We start from the raw sequence: 23,188 nt of genomic DNA on the forward strand, positions 1-23,188 counted from the left end.
GTATTTTTTAAAGTGCTTTTTTATTTTGAATTGTTCTCCTTACGCAAATGTAGGCAGCCTTGATCAAAACATATTGGTTTAAGATTTTAATTGTGACAGCCATAACATTCAAATCATATAGTACTAGAGCAAAAGAAGATGTCAGATGCAAGGGATTTCTTGTCCCTCTTAAAGAAATTACTCAAGATTTGGAGCAGTTGGATCTTGCTCTTAATCTCCCCTCAGGCTAAATTTCAAAGTAGTGGTAGAAAGGACAGGACTAAGGGGGGGAACAGCTACAAATAGAATTGTTTTCCTATCAAGGAAGTGGGCAACTAAATACAATGTGTCTACCACAGCTAGAGAACATATTCTAGCCATGCACACTCGTGGGAGGCAATCCTATGCCTATCTACTGGACTGTAAATAACATGACTCGGCTTTGTTTTGGAAATGGTGAGGCATAAAATATGCTTGGTTGGATGGAGATAATTCAGATGATACAACAGTAAAGACCTCCAGCAGCATTTTATTGGCTAAAGGGGGAAAAAAACCTCCTGTTTCTGGTTGCAAATGCATAGGGTTGTAAACACAAAATTGTCAGGAGTGTGATTAGCAGTCCCCTCTGCTATTTTCAAGGAGCTCAAAGCACCATTTCAGCTGCACACTCGCAGAGTAGAAGATGGAGATGGTTTGACCAAGGCTAACCAAAGAGCTTATAGTTGGAAGTCAAGTCTAAATTTTCTGCATCCATTTCCCACACTCTACTTGCTGTACTGTACTGGTTTATAAGCAGCAATTGCTGCTCCAGTGTCTTGCAAAAGTACTCAGACCCCTGACCAATGCTCTCATGGAAAAATGGGAAATGGACTGCCTTCAAGTTGATCCCAACTTACAGCTACCCTGTGAATAGGGTTTTCATGGTAAGCGGTATTCAGAGGGGGGTTACCATTGCCTCCCTCAGGCTAGTCCTCCCCAGCTGGCTAGGGCCTGCTCAGCTTGCCATAGCTGCACAAGCCAGCCCCTTCCTTGTCTGCAACTGCCAGCTGGGGGGGCAACTGGGCTCCTTGGGACTATGCAGCTTGCCCACAGGTGGCAGTGTGTGTGGGGGGTGATCTTTAGCTAGCCCTTTACACCCAGGAGACATGAGTGAGGAAGAATTACAAATGGTACATTGTAATTTTATTCTGTATGATAATTTATTTTGAAACACTGAAATCACAATTATTGTATGGTGACATTGGTTTTATGTTGGGAAATGCTTATATATAAACCAGGGAAGGGAAACTTATGGCCCTCTAGATGTTGCTGGGTTACAACTCCTTCATCCTATGCTGCCTGGGAGCTGAGTCGAACAGCTGGAGGGCTATAGGTTGCCCATCTGTGGTGTAAACTATTTGACGTCGTGAAAGTCAACACAGTGGAAAACTAGATTTATTAAACCATTTTTTTTTATATTTGCTCCCGCAGATGAAGATTCGGCACACTGAAAAATTGGCACTGTAGGTGCTTCTTTTCCCTGGGTTTATCCTGTGGCACTACTGCAGCATTAAAGACATAAAGTAATGCATAGATTTAATATCTGGGTGAGCTGGTGCATATTGTATATTTTTATGGGGCCTGTGTAGCCTGTTACCAATAGCAACCATGTGGGGTCTTGGGATGCCAGTTCTCTGGAAAACATCCATGCAGTCAGCTGCATTTGTGTGGTAGCCTTTGTAAACTTTGCAGGAGCCCTGCAGGATGAACTCAGAGAAAAATGCCCCAATAGGCTACCTAGGTCAATTTGGAATACAGTTCTAAATGCATTCTAAAGGTGGATTATGCCAAATGAACTGGTGGATTAGACAAATACATAACTTACAAAAAGCCCTGCCAGATCAGGCCCAAGGCAACCTGTTCTCACGTTAGCCAACAAGATACCCTTGGGAAGCCCTCAAACAAGACACTAGTAGAATAGCTTTCCTTGGTATATAGGCAGCATACTGCAGGTAGTACACAGCCATGATGAATGCTAGGCTTCCACAAATTGGTCTAGTCTCCTTTTAACGGGTTATCCAAATTATTTATTGTATTGATATACCACTTTGTCCAAGGCACCCAAATTGGCAGCCGTTGTTTGCACACTCTATTTCCATGTGTGGAGACATAACTGTCACGTGTGTGGAATTTCCATGTATGGAGACAGTATAACTGAATATGTATCCAGGGAACAAACAATAAAAGAAGGCTGTTATCTTCATGTCCCACTTGTGTGCTTCTTGGAAACATCTGGATTATCACTGTTGGAAACAGGATGCTGGACAAGATGGACTTTTAGTCTGATCCAGCAGGGCTGTTATTTTCTTATGAAGGCTTCTATAAATTCATGGCACATAAATCTGTCTGCCTCTATTAGGCTTAAGAGCTAGATGGAAACTGGATAGATTATGTTGGGTCTACTCCAGGCATTCCTAGATGACATGGACTGTCTGGGCCCATTTTGGCCTGGCTTTGAGGCTGAAACAGCATTGATCATTCTAGCTGATGACCTATACCAGAAGACAGAGGGAATGCAATCTTGTTGCTTCTCCTATGATTTCTCAATAGCTTTTGATACCATATGGCACGATAACCTGGATTCCTTGTCTAGAATGAAAATTGGATGCCTCACTTTTGCTGTGCTCCGTGGCACATGTTATGGAGTACTGCGGGACTCTTACATTGTTTACCATGCTAGATTAGATCCATATGAAACAGCCAGGTGAGGTTGTTTGGGGATATGTGTGTGTAAACTGTTGCTTTAATGTGCCTTGATATGTGGTTCTGCATTAACTGTACACTGTAATGTAAGCTGGTTTGAAAAATTTAAGGTAGTAAGATGTTTTGAACAAAGAACAACACACAATCTTCCATGGTCTCAATCTGTATCTCAGTACCAGATGTGGGGGACCAACTCAAAGGTTGGCGCTCTCCATGTTATCCCGCTTGGAAGCTTCCTAGAAGCAACTGGCTGAACTAGATGGGCACTTGGCCTGATCTAGCAAAGTGATTCTTCTATCCGTGGTAGGTACGAACGGAATCTCCGTCTACATCTCTTAGCATCAGACGTTGCAGACAAGGGGCAGCAGCAGGATACTATCGCCATGTTATCCCGTTAGTGACCTTTCTAAAAGCAACCGACTGGCCGTGGTTCCGAAATAGGATCCCAGACTAGATGGATCTGTGTGTCTGATCTAGCGGGGCTCTTCTTTGGACCGAAGCATCTTCAAACAACATGATACGGGGAATTCGCCCTCAGTGAGTTGGGAGGTAAGGAGCAAGCAGTAGGCTAACAGTGCGATCCTAACTAAGCATTCTAATCCTAACTCAGAAGCCAGCTCTATCGGACTCAATGGGAGCTACTCAAAGGGTATAGGATTGCAGCCTAGCCTACTAATGTTTAATCAGCGATAGTGATTATTATTGATTGGAGGTCCTTGGGTTTGGCAACAGAAACTTTGGAAAGTGCCTTATTCCAGCTCCGTGCGTAAGCTGACACCGAATTTTGATATCTGCAAATGCCCAATGCCAGCAGCCTGCCCCTCCCGGCTTGTCGGTGGCACCCCACCCCGTCAAAGGAATTCTTTGACGCGACTCCACACATTCCCAAAAAAGGTGTGCGTGTCCCCTTTAAAGAATACGCACCCTGACGCAAATAACGTTGCTGAGACAGAGAACGCGAGAGCCTTACAACCGCCCCGGGTGGCTACTAGAAGAAACTACCCTTCCCGGCATGCAACGCGCCGTGAAATGCGCAGGGGCTCTCGGTGGAGCCATCCAATGGGGAGAAAGCTACGAAGAGTCCGTAACCAATGAGAGAAGGAGAAGTGGCGGAAAGCTTAATCCTCCGCCTCATACGCACGCGTTTCCTTCCTTTTCCAATTTTTTGGTGGGGGACCGGAAGTGATATCAGAAGCCCCATGTGAGGCGATTGCAACACATGCAGCGCGGAGGAGAAGAAAGAGGGAGGGGGAAAGAGCAAGAGAGGCGGAAAGGAAAGGAAGGAAGAAGCCGGTTAACGACATCACAAGCGCCGTCGCGAGGAACCTTTCGCTGCAGTCCGGAGAAGGAAGGAAAGGGAGAAGGAGGCGGCGGCGAAGCCTGAGGTAAGCGGGCGCGCGCGCGCGCACACACACGCCAGCCACAGAGTCAGCCAGCCAGCCAGTGAGTGAGTGAAAGCGCGGAGGGAGGGTGGCCTTGTTGGTGGTGGTCACATTCCCGGGGTGAGGGAAACCGGACGGGCCTGGCTTGGCAGGGATTAACGGGTTTTATTTTCTTTTTCCTCTTCTGTGAGATCTCGCCTTAAATCATTCTTTTCTCTCCCCCTCCCTTTCTCCGTGTGGCGGCCTCTGGTTGACTAACAGCCGCAGGAGGGGCGGTGGAGGAGGAGGAGGAGGAGGAGGGAGAAGATGGCGGACGATCCCAGCGCTGCCGACAGGAACGTGGAGATCTGGAAGATCAAGAAGCTGATCAAGAGCCTCGAGGCGGCGCGCGGGTGAGGAATGCCTCCAGGAGGAGGCGGAGGCGGTGGCAGGCCTGGTTCTCACGGGGTGGTGGAGCAAGCTACCTTCTATCTTGGGATACAAAGGAGTGGCGGGGTGGAGGAGGGAGGGAAGAGGAATTGTTACATTTCTCCCTCCTTGTGATTGTGCATGTGTAGAAAACTTAAAATGTCAGGAGGTCAGGCTAAAATCCTCCTCCCCAGCTCGCTTAGTTTTTCTTGTATGGAGGAGTATTCAGCCATGTGGACCTAACGTGTGTCTGCCTCCCCCCCACACACATCTAAAATATTATAAAGGGATGCTTCCTATCAATCTAGACATAAAGATGGGCCTTTTCAGAGAGAGCTATGACTTTTTTCCTGTTGAGTTCTTGTTGGGAGATAGAGATAGGTATGGAGCCACAGGTGCATAGAAAACAAGCATGGCAAAGAGAAGGGTTCTAGCCTACTTTTTTGTTCCATGTCTCTTATTTATTTGTATGGCAGAGTGTTCTATGTTATGGTCTTCCACCTGCTGATTGGACACATAAGAAGATGAAGCTATTGTTTTAAGTGTGGTGGAAGTTTCAACCACCCGTTCTCCCTAAACTTGGGAGTGCAGGCTATGCAGGTTCAGACCACTTCTACCCCACTTAAAATGGCATATTATCTTTGTCTCTTGATATCTAGTTCTCCTCATCCCTCCCCTGTTCTTTGTATTTGATTATATGAAGTGGGCTTTTTCTGCTGCTGTTGTGTCGCCATAAAATTTTCCATTCTTAGTAAAGCAACATACTGCAGAATGAATAGGTGGGGCAGCCCTCCTTGATTCTTTGCCTTGTAGTGTCTCTGACTAGGTTGTTCCACCTTCACTGAATGACATGATATGGGTTGCTTGGCAGTTACTCTCATCTGTGAAAGGAGAGTGACTTAAGTAAAAGTAGCTTTTTTTGTTTATTTAGAGGTGAATTCTGGGCAAAAATACAGCCTTCTTTTTTTCCGTTTTCTGTGTACATAGAGGACTATTTTTTGTGCTTAACGTATCTTGGGAAAGAAACAACAGTGGCAGGGAATGATGGTCTTTGAAGCAACCACCTATATCTGTTTCCCCAGTGCCTCTCCCTTACACGTGCCCGGGTTCTCCAAGCATTGAAAAGAGCGGGGAGTCTCACTTCGTGCTGGCTGAGAGAGCCAGGCCATAGTCTTTCTTCCTCTATACATACCGAGACTTTTTCAAAAGGGAGGGATAAGTTTTCTCATTTTGGTCCATGTTTTAGTGACATATAGAACCAGCAAGTGTCTCTGAAGCCTCTCGTGAAGTAAGAGTGACCCCATTATTCTTCTGAGTACTCTCTGTGCCAGGGAACAAGGAGGACACATGAATTTGATTGGGATCACAAATAATGGCTCACTATAAAAGCCAGTCAGAATTTGTGGACCCTTGGCAGTAAGGGAACCTACTTAACCATGAATGCTGCAGCTGCCGTAGATAGGTTGGTGACACACCAGTGTTTCTCATGGTGTTGTGTCTTACGTAATGAAAGGTGGTACAAATGTTAGTTCCTTGTAGGTTTTACATACTGAGCTGAAAGCATTTAATATGGTAGACAGTCTGGGCTTGGAAAAAGGCACACGGCATCCACACTTGCATAAGTTAGTTGCGTTAAACTCTTTTTCTCTTATTTTAGGGCCAACTGAAGAGAGTGTTTGCTATGTGGCTGGGCAAGCTGATACACATCTAACTTCAGGACTGACTGACTCTAGTAGAACCCTTAACAAATTATGTCTGTATATCATTAACATTTGTCTTCATGTCCTATTTAGTGCATGCCCAGCCTCATGGCTTCTGAGATTCAGTGGAATATTTGCTAAGGGATCTGGTCAGTCTTTCTCCATTATGGATTTTTTGTGACTTGTCTGAAGTCTATAGCTAAGTTGTGGTGGTATGTATATATGATTTGGTAGTCTGCTTCACTCGGACTTGCTTATGCTTAATGAAAAGATACCTGATTCCTTTCAACACAGTAGCATTTATCCTTCACACAGGAAATAAGAACATTAATTTTATAGGAAACCTGGTCTATATTCCATGTTGAAGGGCAGTGTGAAACTTGGAATCCACATGCAGGAGAAATGCGTTCCTGATTTATGCCGGCACTTAATGTGCTGCCACTGAAAAGATCTATTTACTATTGAACATATGTCAGCGAAGCAAGGAATGTGAATTGCTTAAAAGCTTTAGGTTTCTTTACCACTCTGAGAGTTGAGGTGGAGATTCTGTTCGACTGCTGTGGACAGGGTCAGGATGTGAAGAGCTGTAAACAGAATTGTGCTTGAGGAAGCTCCCTCCTCCTGGTAAGCCTTTCCAAAGGTTGAAGTGCTTTGTGCATATATATTGGGCTGTCCGGTTCTCACCCGTTTTGTTGAATTTCTGTTAATGAGAATTTCTGCGTTGGCAATTGATTGGATACTCTTTCCAGATAGTAAACCTCGATAACAGTCAAAAAGCAACATGAGAAGATCTGCTTATCATTGCTAATGGTTGTACAGTATTTTCAGCTGCTGGCTTCAAACTGACATTTCTGGAATGTGGTCTTAATAAACAATCTCACAAGCAAATAATGTTAGGGCTGTAGAGATGTGTCTGTACTTTCAAAATAACAATCTAAGTGTGAAAAGTGGTAGGTCAAGAAGTAATGATTAGGTGTGTTGGAGCACTGAGACTTCAGAAATGATTGTGGCATATCTGAAGTAGGAGCAGCTTCTAAAATGCCATGTGAAGCATTTTGTGTGGGAATCCCATTCCTTTTGTTTGTGGCATTGCTAACTCAGTACGGCCTAGTTGCCACGTGTCAAGATTTTCATAAATGCCACATTCCAGTAATATGCCAGGCTAGATTTTGGTGCTAATTTAGGGAATAGACTACAAGACAATTTTTGAGTTTGAGGCCCTGAGTTTTGAGATGTACTTTGGTACTTCCATGTCTGCTGCTGTTCTCTTACAAACAATATGAAAAGCTGTTCCAACACAGGAAATAATATGGTTGGACATCCCTTACAACTATGCTCTCACCTTGTGGATTGTTGTAAAAGCACAGTTGAACTTGCTCAAATTTTGGGCAAACTTAAAAAGAGTAGCATCTAAACAATAACCCTTTAATCTGTGGTATTACACGTAAGCTTTTTCTTTTTTAAGCTATGTTCCTACACCCACTTTAGATTAGATGTTTACTTTTATAACGCTGTTTAAAAGATATGTGTATGGAGGTGAGGATCGTCACACATCCTTTGTCGTGCCAGGTGTGAGTCCTGTTCTGAGATCTACTCTGAGTTTGAGGAGCTGGATTTATTACTTACGCCACACTTGGTAAACTTTTACCTGACTGTTCCTAGTAAATGCATGTTAGGACTAAGAGCATTGTTGAATTTGCTGTGTCTTTTAGGGAAAGCCTTTCTCTTGTCTCTTTAACTTACACTTTTCTAATGCCTAGCAACTGGTGTTAGGGTACAGATTACTGTAAAAGCAAAACGTTCTCTCAGCTTACTGCTTTCCTGAATGTGGAGGTTTAGATTAAATAGCAAACTTAGAACTTGTTAGGCAAGTAGAGATTCTTGCGAATCAGCTTTATGAAGTCATCCATGCCAGGCAGTCCAAAGCAGTACTCAGCATCGCCAGGCTGTTTGTACAGCATTGGATAATTATACCATACTAATATGTTGGCTTCTGTCAGCTCAAGTTGTTGGCTTAGCAGCATAGCATTTCACATTTTTATGAAATGCGTCTATATTGACAAAACAGGACCATAAATTGGAGACAAAAGCTTGTGCAAAAATAGAGAAACAAGCCTGACAAGGAGAAATGTATGGTTTTTCACTCTCCCTTTCCTGGGGGGAGCATGTTTTGTTTTTGAGGGCCAATGTGGAAAAATTAAAGAGAATTCATGAGTTTAGGATTGAAAGGTTATTAAAGCAGTTGGCTCTTGTGTTGTTTTCTGGAATGTAAAAGGTTGGATTTGATCATCCTAAATGAACTGGAATTTTAGTAAGTTTGGAATATGTTTTATTTGAGTTTTAGTTGCCTCCCCTTCTCCTGTCCTTTCCCCGCCATTTACAAATGAACAGTGTGGTGTGAGAGACAAGACATATTTAATATATATGGGCGGAATCCAACTTTAAATCATACTCTTGAGTAGAAATCAATGGACTTAAGTTAGTCATGTCTATTGATTTCATTGGGAGTATAGCTTAGTGGGATATGACCCTACATTTACTGCAGATAGTCACTGGGGGGAAAAAGCAAATCACAACTTTGAAATTACCCAGTGTCATCAATATCTATAACTTTTGATGTCTTATAAAACAACACATTTTTAGAAATGAAAGAAATCCCATTTTGGAAAACTTTCCATTGCTCATCATTGCTTCAGGTTTTAGGAACGAGAAAAACGAGGTAGAGGTCATTGTTATCAGTATATGTTACTCAATCTTGGCTTTAGGGCCCCATTCAGTAACCAAGGCAACTTGCCTATCTAGAAGCAATAGAGGTTGGTTTTGTGGCTGCCCAGCATTGCATGCCTAATTATGCTTGCTTCTCCTTTCTTTTGAATCAAAAGTTAACCATTTTAAGGCCCAACTACAGTGCAGGTAGTCTAACTTGCCATTTATCCATTAACACTTAATTTAAAATGGTAGCAGAAGAGTGAACACACTTTCTGAAGCCAGTTGGCAGCCTTTCATTGGCTAGATTCTACAGGCCACCAGTTGCTAGTCCTAAATGTTGATGTTACTGTGGATATGCCAGTCTTACCTGCTTGCATGTGGGAGAAATAGTCAACGCTCCATGGCTTAGTGTTGCATTTGAACAAAGGGTTATACAGTAGGACCCGCTCATACAGCGGGTTACGTTCCAGACCCCCGCTGTAAAGCGAAAACCGCTGTAAAGCGGATCCCATTGACTTACATTGACCAAAATGGCGCCCGGCAGCAAAAAAACCGCCTTAAAAGCGGAACAAGCGCTGTAAAGCGGGGCCTTTCTACAATTATCTGAAGGAGCGCCTCCAGCATCATCAACTGTGCCGCCTGACAAGATCAGCCACACAAGGCCTCCTCTCGGTCCCACCAGTCAAAATTGCTAGACTGGTGCGGACCAGAGAGAGGGCATTTTCGATTGTGGCACCTGCCCTCTGGAATTCCCTTCCTTCCGATCTTCGCCATGCCCCCTCCCTGATGGGGTTCCATCAAGCCTTGAAGACCTGGCTATTCAGGCAGGCCTATAGGATCTCTGGGGTGGGCTAACTTTTATGCTGTTATTAACTGGACGGGTGGTTTTTAGCTTAATTTGTTATTATGGTATTTTGATATTGTATTTTACTGTGTACTGTATGTCGCCTAGAGTGGCCGTTAACTCGGCCAGATAGGCGACTTATAAATAATAATAATAATAATTATTATTATTATTATTCACAACCGCTGTATTAGTGGAACGCTGTAAAGCAAAGTGCTCTAAAGCGGGGCCCTACTGTAGTTTGTCACTCCAAACAGACTGCAAGCTATAACCAAGATTTTTGTTGGTTTACTGATCACGGATTTTTCTAATGAAACAAACCACAATAATGTATTTGGACATAAGGCTAAGCCAGGGATCTTGGCATGCTCTCCCGCATGCTAGATGGAAGAAGCAAAGCTGGTGAGATCAGCAAAGTCCTCACCTATGTTTAGGATCAAACAGTAATCGTATACTAAAATCCAGTTATTGTACACACAGGATTGTATTCCGTTCAGTCCTACTCAAAGTAGACCCATTGCAATTAATAAACTTAAGTTAGTCATGTCTAGTGATTTCAGTGGGTCTACTTTGAGTAGGGCTAGCATTGAATACCACCCATATATTAGATAGGCCATATATTGCAGCTAGCTTAATATAATTATTACATTCATCATTAAAAATATTACTACAAAAGCTAGAACTAAACAATATTTACTGCTTGGATTTAACAATACAGTAGTTTCAAATCTCATCAAATCCTGTTTCATTAAATTGTTCAGTAAACTTCCTCAGGAATACAAATATTGACCTGTTTGGAATTGAACAGTGTGAAGAAGCTCCAACAATGACCGATCTGTAATCCACATATAAAGCGTTGGTGGCCTATTCCTTTATGTTTGCATAAGTCATTTAAACTTGCTGAAGTGCCACCTTCAATACATTATTGTGTATTAAGAAATCACATGGAAAATGTATTGGCTAGCCTGCTGAATTTGCAGTTGAGCTATGGTAGACAGAGAAGGATAGGAAGCTGTATAAGGCACTGTAGTTCTGATTCCTTTGGTCTTTGGTCCTTTTCCACACACACTCATGTATTTAAAGTATAGGGAATGAATGTTTTAAAATATATGAAACACTGATACTTAAGGCAGAAGTAAAATGTTTTGTGTCTTGTTGGCTGCTGCCTGACTGCAGCAGTTGCACTCTTATTTCCCAGATGACTTCAGAGGATGATCTTGGGAGTTATCCTGTGGGGAAGTGCGCATTTCCATATTGGCTTCTATGTTCAATAACTATATAAAGCTGCTGGGAAAGACCGTCTGGAGGTTTCGAGTGTGGTGTTATCTGTATACTAATGACACCCAGCCCCATTCTCCTGTGATCCAGGAGCAGCAGTGGTATGTCTAACAAGGGTAAATAAACGTAAGCTGAATCCAGACAAGACCCGGGCCTTGTTACATGGGAGCTTTGGAGGGTGGTTGTATTCTGAGTGAAACTACATTCTTCCAGAAGCACCAGGTACTGTTCAGACCCAGGTTTACTTCTGGATGCCCAGGTTGCATCTGGACATGGTGCCTTTTCCCAATAAAGACAGGTGTATGAACTGTGCTCATGCCTGGCGAAGAAAGATTGAGCAAGTGTAATTCTGCTTGATTAGCACAATGGTGCTTCATGTGGAATTGCTTCCAAAAACTGTTTGGAAGATATCATGAATACAAAATAGGCTCCTGGGCTTTTCACTAGGGTTAGTTATCGAGGGCATATGCTCAAGAAGCTCCTCTAGTTGCTGAGTCACTGCAGGAAACAACTCAAGATGATGGTCTTAATGTGAGGAGAACAGCAGCATTTTTTTTCTCATTTTTCTGGGGTTAATCTTTGGTACCCTTGAGTGATGGTGTAGTAGGGATAGCTGGAGGCAGCCTGGGAAGTATACAGGAGGGGAAAGGAGGTGAGACAGTGTTGTCTGAAACAATGGCTGTCTGCTGAGCCTAGTAATAGTTTGTGGAGCTTTGTACGTTGACATTTAGGCTATCTAGCATATTAACATTTTGCACATTACCAGAAATGACAGAAGAGAAACTTAATGGACATGTCTTACTCTATGATACCAAGCACTGGGCATATTAAAAAGCCTGTGGCTTTCAATCAGCCATGTGACTGCTTGGAGTTTGCAGGTTGCTGGAACAAGCTGGGTGTGCCTATTTGGGCAGAAATCACTTCAGGGTCTATCAGTATAATTAGTGGGTTAGAGCTTTGAACTCTTGTAAGGAGATGGGGAGCATACAGTCAAAGTATTTAGAAGAGAGTCATAAAGATGGGGAGACACGCAGATAATGGGTTTGTCTCAAGCAGCCTTGACCAACTTGGTGCCTTGCAGATGTTTTGGACTATAACTCTCATCAGCCTCAGCATGGCTGTGCTGGCTGGAGCTGATGGGAGTTGTATTCCAAAATATCGGGAGTTCACCAAGTTGGCTAAGCAGGGCTGTGGAGTCGATATGTCAAACCTTCAACTCTGACTCCGACTCCTCTATTTTTCTACTGTCCGACTCCTTCATAAATGGCAAGTGTATATTAATTTTTCTACTGTCTGACTCCGACTCTGACTCCTTCATAAATGGCAAATGTATTTTAATGTATTAATATTAATAAATTAATATTGATATTAAAATATTAATTTTATTTTGAAGTTGGAGTCAGTACATTTCTTCTGACTCCACCCAAAATTGCTTCCGACTCCACCCAAAATTGCTTCCGACTCTGACGTCCTGTGGCTAAGGCAGGTCTAAAGCATGGCCTGTCACATGCAGCCTGGCTTGGAGAGGAATTTTCTCTTCCCCGTGAAGTGCCACTTCTTGTATTTAGGAGTGCTGCAGATTGCTCTTTTTTCTTCCTTCTGAGAGTCTGATCTCGGCATCTGATGTAGTTGCTTCCTTACTCTTCCAAAGAGGAGCTGCGTTACCTAATGTTTTTTCCTGTCACTGCTGATAGATTCCTGCCATCTAACATCACGCTAGCAACTTTTTCAGAATGCAGTTTTTAAAGTCACCCTTCTCAACCAATTTCCTAACCATTCTTATTTGTTTATTTAAAATATGTATGAATCACCAGTAATGTACCTCCAAGTGAATGCATGTTTAGTTCCATTCTTGGATGTGCTCCTTAAAAATGCTTTCTTTTACACAAGTAATACCTTGACTACAAAACCAAAAATCTTTTGCCTTTGGTATTAATGTATTTAATTTGTGCATATTGGGGTGGTGGGAAAGTGGGCCTTATTTTTGTGGGGCATTTAATGGGAAAGCTTCTCCGTGTATTTCTGTCTTTAATTAGCAATTTCCATTTGTGCCTTAGCGATTTTGTAAATAAAATGTTCTACCTTAGTCTGTGTTTCTCAGAGGTTTTTAGCCAGCGACTTCTGTTTATATCATATTTTAGGGCTGTATCCAACATAGGCATCCTTTAAATGCAAGGACTTCCACCAGCGCAATGGGACTTCCTCCCCCTCCCTCTGCATTTCCCACCCCAGTGCTTCAGACATTTAGGGGAACCCAGAACAATTGGGGGGGGCAAGGTGAGGGAGAGAAAGTTCTGTTGCACAGGTGGCCATTGGATACAACCCTTGGTTTTGCACTCAGAATTGTACTCTTGGAATTGGAAGTTCTTATGTTGCTTTAACTTTTCGTGATAATATTGCTCCACGTTTTACAACAAAGCATCTTTCCACATCCCTTCCTTCATGTATTTGCAGTGCACACCTTTCTGTGTTTATGTTGTACGTGCTTGAGAAGCTTTAGTGTGCTGTCCTTTGGGTTCAGGTCAGGCTGCCCTTATGGATTGCAGGATTGTATGTGCCTAAGGTGGAGATTTAAAATATATTAAATAAAAATATGTTGCATGTAAAGTAGTGGGTTGTTTAGAATTTTGCTGGCATACTAGGTCTCTATTGCCTTGGAACAGGAAAACCACAACCATAAGGAACAGTGGCATGGTAGTTGAATGATGGGAGCGTTTTCCATGAAATGGGTGAGGGACAGAGACTTGCAGGAATGCTCCCAGCCCAATAGAACTTTTCTTTGGCCTGCGCAGCTCTGAGTTCCCACCTTGCTTCTGTAAGCTGATGTGTGCCGCGCTGTCCACCATGACCCCCCCAATATGTTTTCAATCCAAACCACTTGCATGAGTCTAGGATATTTTCGTATACATATTTGTAAGTAATGCTGTGCTTCAGCGTGTGCATAACACTTCTGTGAAGCCCTGGCTGCTGATTATTTATACTTAACACTTTAAACGTACCTAAAATAAGCACTATACACATTAGCAAATAAGACAGTTCCTGCCTACAGGCTCAAGATCTAGTAGACAATACACTAAAGGGGGAAAAGGGGTGGGGGAGGATGGGGGAGGAAAGTAAGCATTGGAACAGTTGCACGTTCTGGCAGACACTAACTAGTTTGTGTGGCCAAATATGCTACCTGCCCCCAAAGCACTTTTTGGACAGCAGAATAGTTCCAAAGAGAACTTCTTGCCATTTGTCCCTGATGTAGACTTGTTCCTTAGCACCTACAACACACCTTACCCAAGGTGGAGTTTTGAATGCCTGGGTGTGTTTTGTGTAGCTGGGCAACTGCTATAAGTGGCCTGGTAACCAAAGTGGATGGGGGTGTTGCCATATCTGCTTTTTGTCCAAGCTTCCTGTTTGGCTAGTAAATTGGCACTCGTTCTGACTCTCTAATGATAATCCATAACCAGGTTGTATAAGTTATGAAAGCAGTCATTTGGCCTAGTGACTGTTCTGCTCTTGTGTGCATGAGAACTCCTGAATGTATGGACTTTATTGAAATAGTATCCATGTGCACCAGTGAATGTGTTGAACTTGAATGCGGGTAGCATAGGTTTAAATTGCCATCATGAAATTCCTTGGGTGAAAATAGAGAAGTCCTCATTTGTGGAATAGTATGAAGGGTAGTTTTGTACTATAAAGTGCTTCATAGCCGCATCTTGATAATCCATATAATAATCTCATGAGATATTACTTACTTGTTTAATAATCTAATTATTAAATAATAAGCAGTAATAATTACATTTGTATGCCTGCCCAAGTGTTCTCAGAAATATTAAACATAAAATTATTAAATGTTAAAAAATACAGTACCAAACAAAAGCATACATTTTTTTGCAGAGAAAGTAGTAAAACAATAACACAAACATCCAATAAAACATGAATTGGGATGCCCAGATCATAAAAGCACAAGCTGTTTAAAAGACCTGGGGTGACAGTGAAAAGGTCTTCACCTGGCACCAAAAAGACTGTAAGATCGGCACCAGGCAAGTTTCTCCTGGCAGCCTGTTCCAAAAGCAAGTACATATCCCTGTGTGTGTTTTTTATATGAAATACATAAAAAATTTAAGTAATTAACAGTAATTTGCAAACCGACAGACTTTCTGCCTAAAATATTTTTATATTTGCTCCATATTATTCACATGGCTATAAAGTGGAAATTGTTATGCTTATAAAAAATAAATAAAAGAACATAAACAAATTTAGTCCAACAGATTTCTTAGTGGTAGTTCCTAAAGATGTTTTGTCATTAGTCAGTATTGTGATCGCACATGTCTTCCACTATTTTAGCATTATAATATGCAGATATCCTGATCTCTAGTTAACACATAGTGTTTGATTACTGAAACGAACTGATGCTTCCAAATCTTCTGAATAATTGACAGTATTCAGAGATCAGTTTCAAGAGCACTGAAACTACAGAATGCTGAAAGTTAATCTGAATCTTGATTGAGACAGTACAGATGTGTTATAGTCCATGGGCCATTATGATTGTTTGAAAGGTGTGTGTCTCTGGATTGTATTGTCATGTGATGCCCATTCTGACTGGTTGCTTAAGATTTTTATTATGTCATCAAGATGTCTGAAGCCATCTTTTTCTAACTTTTCTTATTTAAGCTATAATGTGTCAATGGTATCCAATTTTAAAATTTAAAACTGCATTGGAATACTAATGAATTCTCTTACAAATAACTAATTGCAATAATGACATCTGTTACCCTTTATAAAGAAAAAAGTCAATTCTTTAGGGCCAGCTTCTTGGCAGGAATTTGGAGAGGCAGTTTAGAAAACCAGCCACATGCATCTTGCCCAAAAGATTAGGATGTGCGACAGAGATGGCAATCTTGTCATTGACTGGATGCATGAGCCACCAGCAACAATTGCAGTTTTGAAGTTGTTGTCACGCAAGTGTGTGCATTCCTGTCAACTGCCAAACTGCTCATGCCTACCCAGTGGACTTACATGTACTGCTGTGTGCAAAATACAATCATGTAGCAACCAGAATAAAACAGATGTAGACTTTGCAGTTGAATCTGAGGACTCAGAAGATAACTGCAGTGGTGATGAACATTAAAATTAAATTTAATAAAAGATTAAATGTTAGCAGTTGTGAAATAACATTGTAGCATTTGTAAATTAAAATTGTGCGTATAGAACAGTTGCTGAACTCGCAAAACTACTAGCTGCTTCTTTGCAATAACATTAAGTTACTTGCTATCCATACATTGGGTTAAATTACATAAAATATGGATATACTCAAATGTTTCTAACCATGGCATATCAAAATTAATTTCTTCATGCAGTGGCTTGTTGGAAAGGTAAAATAGTACCCTATAATTTTCTAACATACTTTATGTGCCTATCTGGATCAGGTAAAGTGTAGTATACAGTAATCTATAAAAATGAGAAAAAAACTTTTGCCACAAAAACAGTAATGGATAAGGTTATTATTGCAATTAGTTATTTGTAAGAGAATTCATTAGCTTTCCAACACAGTTTTAACATTTTTAATCAGACACTGTTCACATATTATAGCTTAAATTAAACACTTATCTTTTCAGTGCCAGGTCAAGTCTTTCTTCTTCCAGGCATTTTAGCATGTGTTTCTAAATTTGTATATTTGTTTTTAGTGTTTTTAATTGTTGTAAACTGCCCAGAGAGCTTCGGCTATAGGGTGTTATACAAATGTAATAAATAATAATAATAAATAAATAATTAAATTAGAAAAGTTAGGGGAAAATGGCTTTGGTCATCTTGATGACATCATAAAATGCTTAAGCATTCAGAATGGGCTATCACATAAAAATACAATCCAGAGACATATATCATTCAAAAAATCATAATGAAGTTTTGCCACCTTACATGAGACCAATTTTGGATCTGTCCTATGGACTGTTACCTTGACTGCAGTTTCTCCTGAAAAGACTGCTTGTATATTTCTCCAGCAGGGGGCAGCAGTGTGCTCTACAAGATGACAGTAGGTATCTTTTTTTAAACGACAAGGAAGTGAATAGACTGTCTTCTGCTATTGATGTGATTTTTTTCATTGCATCCTTGAGTAGTGGAAATGGGGTTACATGTACAGTAGCTGTAACTTGATGAAGCTACTAAGGGATACTATATTTGAGTGGGAATTGGGGTTATATACAGGATTTTTCTATTGAACTATACTGGTAGATTTGGAAATTTTGATAAGTTAAACAAGCTGAGCCCAAATGTAACCTAAAGTAAAACAAATATTTTAAATGGCTGTTCTGACAATTGTATCCCCAAAAGGCCCGGAAGTCTCTTTTGAGGGGAGAGGGGAGTCTGATCTAATTAGTACTAGTGATAAACTATAACTTAGTTTTTAATGCAATCTCTACATCGTTGAAACTGCGATTTAGCATATACCAATATCAAACTGCAGACATGTCTTAGCTTACTGCATTTTACCCCAGGTATGTGTATAGGCAGCAACCTCTTATTTGAATAAGTTGTCATAAATCGTACTTGCCTCTTGGCTCTGTTTTTTTCTTTCAAGTCATATGACTGGATGCAGCTAAATTTACTAGTATCACAGTATTATAAGTGTTGCGAAGTGCACTACAGTTGATAGAGCCCATCTCAAATGCCTGTTTAGCGTAGGGGTGGGGAACCTCAGGCTTTGGGACCAAGTGTGGCCCTTCAGGCATCTTTATTTGGCCCTTTGGATTCTCCCTAAACCATGCCCCATCCTTTGGTCATGCCCCCTCTCCACAGGCCATGCCCCTCACTGGCCCACTTCTGCCCCCGTCTTTGAATACTTTTGCCTGGGTGGACTGTGCCCTTGAACTGTGATAATGCCTCTTGCTTGCCTGGATGGAGAGGGGTGTGTATGTAGAAACCTCTGATCTGCATAGCTACAATTTTGCTTACTGTAGAAAGGTAAAAGCTACATCCTTTGGTCTGCCTGCTTCTGTCTTTGGTGGCCCAGGCCATCATTGGGTTTCTTAGAATGGAATGTGTCCCTCAAGCTGAGAGAGGTTCCCCACCCTTGTTTTAAACCATTTCAAATTCTATGTTTTAAAATGCATCCAATGATTTTTGAGCATCCCGTTAAACGTGGTCTCTGTAGTAATGAAAAAAATTAACCAGGAATGCTCACATGGAATGATGGAGTAGATCAGCTTTTCAAATAAGTTCTTAAAACCACACGCACTGTCTGCCATGTTTGTTTCCTCTCCAGATACCCCATCATGTTGCCAGCAAGAGTGCTGGGGTATTATTGCAGCTGCTTCTCTCAGCAGTTATGGACCAGGGGAAGCAGCTGCATTTGTGTGGAGGTAGTCAATCCTTGGGGATAACGTCCTGGCAGAACCTCTATTGTGGCTGCTTTTCCTGTCTAGGAAGGAATGTTGTGGTAACGCCTTGATAGCCTGGGAATGAGTGATATGGTGCTGATATGGCTGCATGTGTTGCTTTTCTGAGCTCTTATTAAAGCGTTGAGGGAGACGGTATATGCAACTCCAGTGGTACTGCATGGGGTTTCCTTTAGGCTTGAAAGTATTATGTACTGCACTTCTCAGATACAGCAGATGGTGCTCCCACTTGCTTTGGGTTCATTGTTGCTTGCCATAGGTGACAGGCTAACTGCTACACTGGAATAATGGGCAGTGATATTGACAAGGGTAATATAAAATATCATCTCTAGTGATGGAAGGAGTCCTTTCCCCATTTGGGGAGGCACAGCATTATAGACGTAGCCCCTAGTGAGTTTCTATCAAGACGTGTTTCTACAACCCTAGTCTTCTATAATAGTAAAAAAAGGTAAAGGTGTCCCCGCACTTATAGTGCGAGTCGTTTCTGACTCTTGGGGTGACGTCTTGCGACGTTTACTAGGCAGATCGTATATATGGGGTGGGATTGCCAGTTCTTCCCCAGCCTTTCTTTACCCCCCAGCACATGCCGGGTACTCATTTTACTGACCACGGATGGATGGAAGGCTGAGTGGACCTCGACCCCTTTTACCGGAGATTCGACTTCCTCCTTCCGTTGGAATCAAACTCTGGCCGTGAGCAGAGCTTCGGCTGCATTACCGCCGCTTACCACTCTGCGCCACGGGATATATAGTAGAGAGGATTATTAGGAGGACAGGAAAAATGCTGATGTTTGGTCTCCTGGGCACTTAAAAACTTTAATGTTGGCATAGGGAATTCAAAGCATGTGCAAAGAGCATGCTGCTAGAAATAACTGCATCGGAAACTTAAGTAGGGATGAGGAGGTGTAATTCTCCTCAGGTGTAATTCTGTTCTAATATTGAGTGCTTTGTTTTTGATAGTAACAATAGTCGGTTGCATCCAATGCTTTCGTTCTACTTGCACAATGGAACTTCTCTCCCTCTTTACCCCTGCAACTCGCTGTGCACCCTCAATCTGTGCTCCAGAGGGTTGGGGGAACCCTGTGGAGCAGCTTTTGAAGTTGCATGGAGAGGAGATTGCTGCACAGTGTGGTATACGATCTAGTGCTTTTATGCTAAAAGTGAAAGTGCACCCTCCTGGATCTAGAGGAGCAGGCCTGACCATTTCCTCTGTCCCTCGTAACAGTGATAGGTGGGAGAATAAAGATGTAAGGGAAAAGAGCTCTTTGTTATCTTCCATTACATGCTCTGTATGATGGCGGGAGGATGCTAGGAACTGACAAAATAAATGTTTGCCTTTGGGCAACATGGATATGTTCTTGGCTACTAGAAATTTCCCCTTCCCAAAAAGGAGGGTTAGTAAAATCCATCTGATCTGTGAGTAGGTTGACAAGCAGGAGGGTGGAGATATTGGGAGTGGAGTGGCGGTTGTTCTTGTTATAGTTTAAACAATTCAGTAAGCTAAAAAATAAAAATGAGAATTACTAAAGCATGTGGAGGACTTGTCCCATTGTTAGAATTGCATTCCTGACTGGCATTGCAAGTCTTCCCCACCTGAGGTTTTTCAAATGTGTCAGTATGGAATTTCCATATGCCAGAGCACTCTATCCTGTGTGGGTTTGCTCTGTCATTGAGTACTGGCTGCTGTTATGAGTCAGACATCATATTTATATGTTAATACATCGAGAAAAGTGATTTCTAACAAGTCCTTATGCATGGTGAATTTAATATTAGAATCGACAGAATTCATCTATGAGAAAAAATCATCCTCTGGACAATATAGATGAGTAACAATGTAGATGTCGTCTGTGTACCTCCCATAATATAATAGCTGTTTTAAAAAGGGATTGCTGCTTAAATTTGGGGATGGCAAGTTTCATTCCACAGCTTGATTCTAGGACAGCAGATCAGGCGAGTTTGGCTCAGAAGACACGCCTGCTGCCTCACTGAATGTAGAACATTACCAATTTGATGAGCGTGTACTGATTTGTGGTAGACCTGTGGTCCATAAAGGCCAGAGGTATGCATGAAAGGCCTTCTTTCCAAAGGGATGTTGCAAATGATGGAAAGCAAATGAGAAGTGTGTAGGAAAGTCCTGGACTCCTGGGATTGATTTTGGGCGTGTTCTCTTCCATACTTGAAGCCATACAGATTGTGTTAATTTGTTTGTCTGAACCTAGTTTCTTTTCCTTCTCTTCCAGGAATGGCACCAGCATGATATCATTGATCATTCCTCCCAAAGACCAGATTTCACGAGTGGCAAAAATGTTAGCTGATGAATTTGGTACAGCATCAAACATTAAATCTCGAGTGAATCGCCTTTCAGTCCTCGGCGCCATTACATCTGTACAGCAACGACTAAAACTTTATAACAAAGGTAAGAGGTTCTTCCGCTTGCATTGTGAATATTTGTGCCTGCTTTGGCATCATCTAAGGTCGTACTATGTGCTTTTTACAGTACCTCCGAATGGTCTTGTTGTTTACTGTGGAACAATTGTGACAGAAGAAGGAAAAGAGAAGAAAGTGAACATTGATTTTGAACCTTTCAAACCAATAAATACATCGTTGTATTTGTGTGACAATAAATTCCATACAGAGGTAAGAGGCATTCTGCCTTTCTAGCCAAATTATGAGTTTGGCATATGATACATAGCTTATTTAGTCACTTTATGTTATGCTAGTGATTAGGTTTTGGCTGCATTGTGGAGGTAACTAGACATTAATTATTTAGACATACACCTGTGTATTTTTATTTCAAAATGTGGATTCCTATTTCTGTTCACGTACAAAGATACTGAGCAAGGCCATTTACTTGCACACTAAGTGTCCAGAACTTTCCAGAAGCAAGGCTGATAGTCATCACAAATGTTGGGATACAAAGATTCATTTTGTCTGAGAGGTTATAAGCACAACCTTATAAACTTAATTTGTGAACTGAACAAATTGCAGGCTTTTACAGAGTATAAAATGCAAGACCATCTAAGTAATTTCAGTGGTCTGTCCCAATGAGATAAAATAAAGTATTTTCTGGAGCCAGACATTAATGGTTTGCTAGTCCTTACCTTCAAGTTCAAATTCATAATTATAAATAAAATGTGAGAAAGCTGTTGGGTCATTACATTAGGCCAGAAATTTTATTTTTATTTATTTATTATTTGATTTATATCCTACCCTTCCTCCCAGCAGGAGGCCAGGGCGGCAAACAGAAACGCTAAAAACACTTTAAAACATCATAAAAACAGACCTTAAAATACATTAAAACAAAACATTAAAAACATTTTTCAAAAAAGCTTTAAAAACATCTTTTTTAAAAGGGTTAAAAACATATTATTTTTAAAAAATCATATTAACAGCCATTCTAACACAGTTGCAGACTGGGAGAGGTCTCAAAAGGCTTGTTGAAAGAGGAAAGTCTTCAAAAGGCGCCGAAAAGATAGCAAAGATGGCACCTGCCTAATATTTAAGGGGAGGGAATTCCACAGGGTAGATGCCGCCACACTAAAGGTCTGTTTCCTATGTTGTGCAGAACTGACCTCCTGATAAGATGGTATCTGCAGCTGCAGGAGGCCCTCACCTGTAGAGTGCAGTGATCGACTGGGTATATAAGGAGTAAGACTTTCTTTCAGGTATCCTGGTCCCAAGCTGTATAGGGCTTTGTACACCAAAACTAGAACCTTGAACTTGGCCCGGTAGCAAATGGGCAGCCAGTGCAATTCTTTCAGCAGCAGGTTGACATGTTGGCGATACCTTGCCCCAATGAGCAGTCTCACCACCTCATTTTGCACCAGCTGCAGCTTCCAGACCAATCTCAAGGGCAGCCCCACATAGAGCACATTACAGTAATCCAGTCTGGAGGTTACCAATGCATGGGCAACAGTGGTCAGGCTGTCCCAGTCCAGAAACGGCTGCAGCTGTCCTACCAGCCGAAGCTGGTAAAAGGCACTCCTAGCCACTGAGGTCACCTGGGCCTCTAGCGTCAAAGATGGATCCAGGACCACCCCCAGACTACAGACCTGCTCTTTCAGAGGGAGTATGACCCCATCCAAAGCAAAGCAACTGACCAATTACCTGAACTTTGGAACCACCAACCCACAGTGCCTTCGTCTCTCTATGGTTCAGACTCAGTTTATTGGCCCTCATCCAGCCCACCACCGAGTCCAGGCAGCAGTCCAGGGCTTGCACGGCATCTCCTGATTCAGATGTTACGGAGAAATACAGCTGGGTATCATCAGCATACTGCTGACACCTCACCCCAAATCTCTTGATGACTGCTCCCAAGGGCTTCATATACATGTTAAACAGCATGGGGAACAAGATGGCACAGTAGATGAGCAACAAGGAACCCATCCATGAGAGGAGTGGCAGCAAGGAACAAGGCGCAGATAGCTTTGCTCTCGTCTTCTATGGTAGATTAGTTTAAAAGAAAACAAATTAAAAAGAAAAAAGAAGGTAATAGAAGGGGGGTAGTTCCCTCGCCCACAGGACTCCCTAAGGGACTCCCCAAGGAGAAATCCGCTTTGGTGTTGCCCCTTCAGTGGCAACCCTGCCACCCAAGGGCAGCTGGGCTTTTATGTCTCCTGCCCCAGCCAGCAGCTGATGCAAGAGGCTGCAAGATTAACTGCAGCCTCTCTCTGGAGCCAGGGTCAGGCAGGGGGCCCAGTGCTTGCAGCACTTACTAGGGACTTTAGCTGTCTCGAGGGACAGCAACAGTCAGTGCAGACTG

The 23,188-nt window shown here is 42.1% G+C and overlaps 1 protein-coding gene across 1 annotated transcript in view; it reads left to right on the forward strand.

Moving 5' to 3' along the window:
• The first annotated feature begins 3,869 nt into the window (after nt 1-3,869).
• ETF1 (eukaryotic translation termination factor 1) overlaps nt 3,870-23,188 on the forward strand; it is a 33,980-nt gene continuing 14,661 nt past the window's right edge. The window contains exons 1-4 of the mRNA XM_061622465.1: nt 3,870-4,106; nt 4,365-4,495; nt 20,667-20,842; nt 20,924-21,063. Coding sequence (XP_061478449.1) covers nt 4,410-4,495; nt 20,667-20,842; nt 20,924-21,063 — 402 coding nt within the window. The 5' untranslated portion in view covers nt 3,870-4,106; nt 4,365-4,409. The remainder of the gene's footprint in view (nt 4,107-4,364; nt 4,496-20,666; nt 20,843-20,923; nt 21,064-23,188) is intronic.

This window comes from Rhineura floridana, chromosome 4 (assembly GCF_030035675.1).
Source record: "Rhineura floridana isolate rRhiFlo1 chromosome 4, rRhiFlo1.hap2, whole genome shotgun sequence".
Lineage (NCBI taxonomy): Eukaryota > Metazoa > Chordata > Lepidosauria > Squamata > Rhineuridae > Rhineura > Rhineura floridana.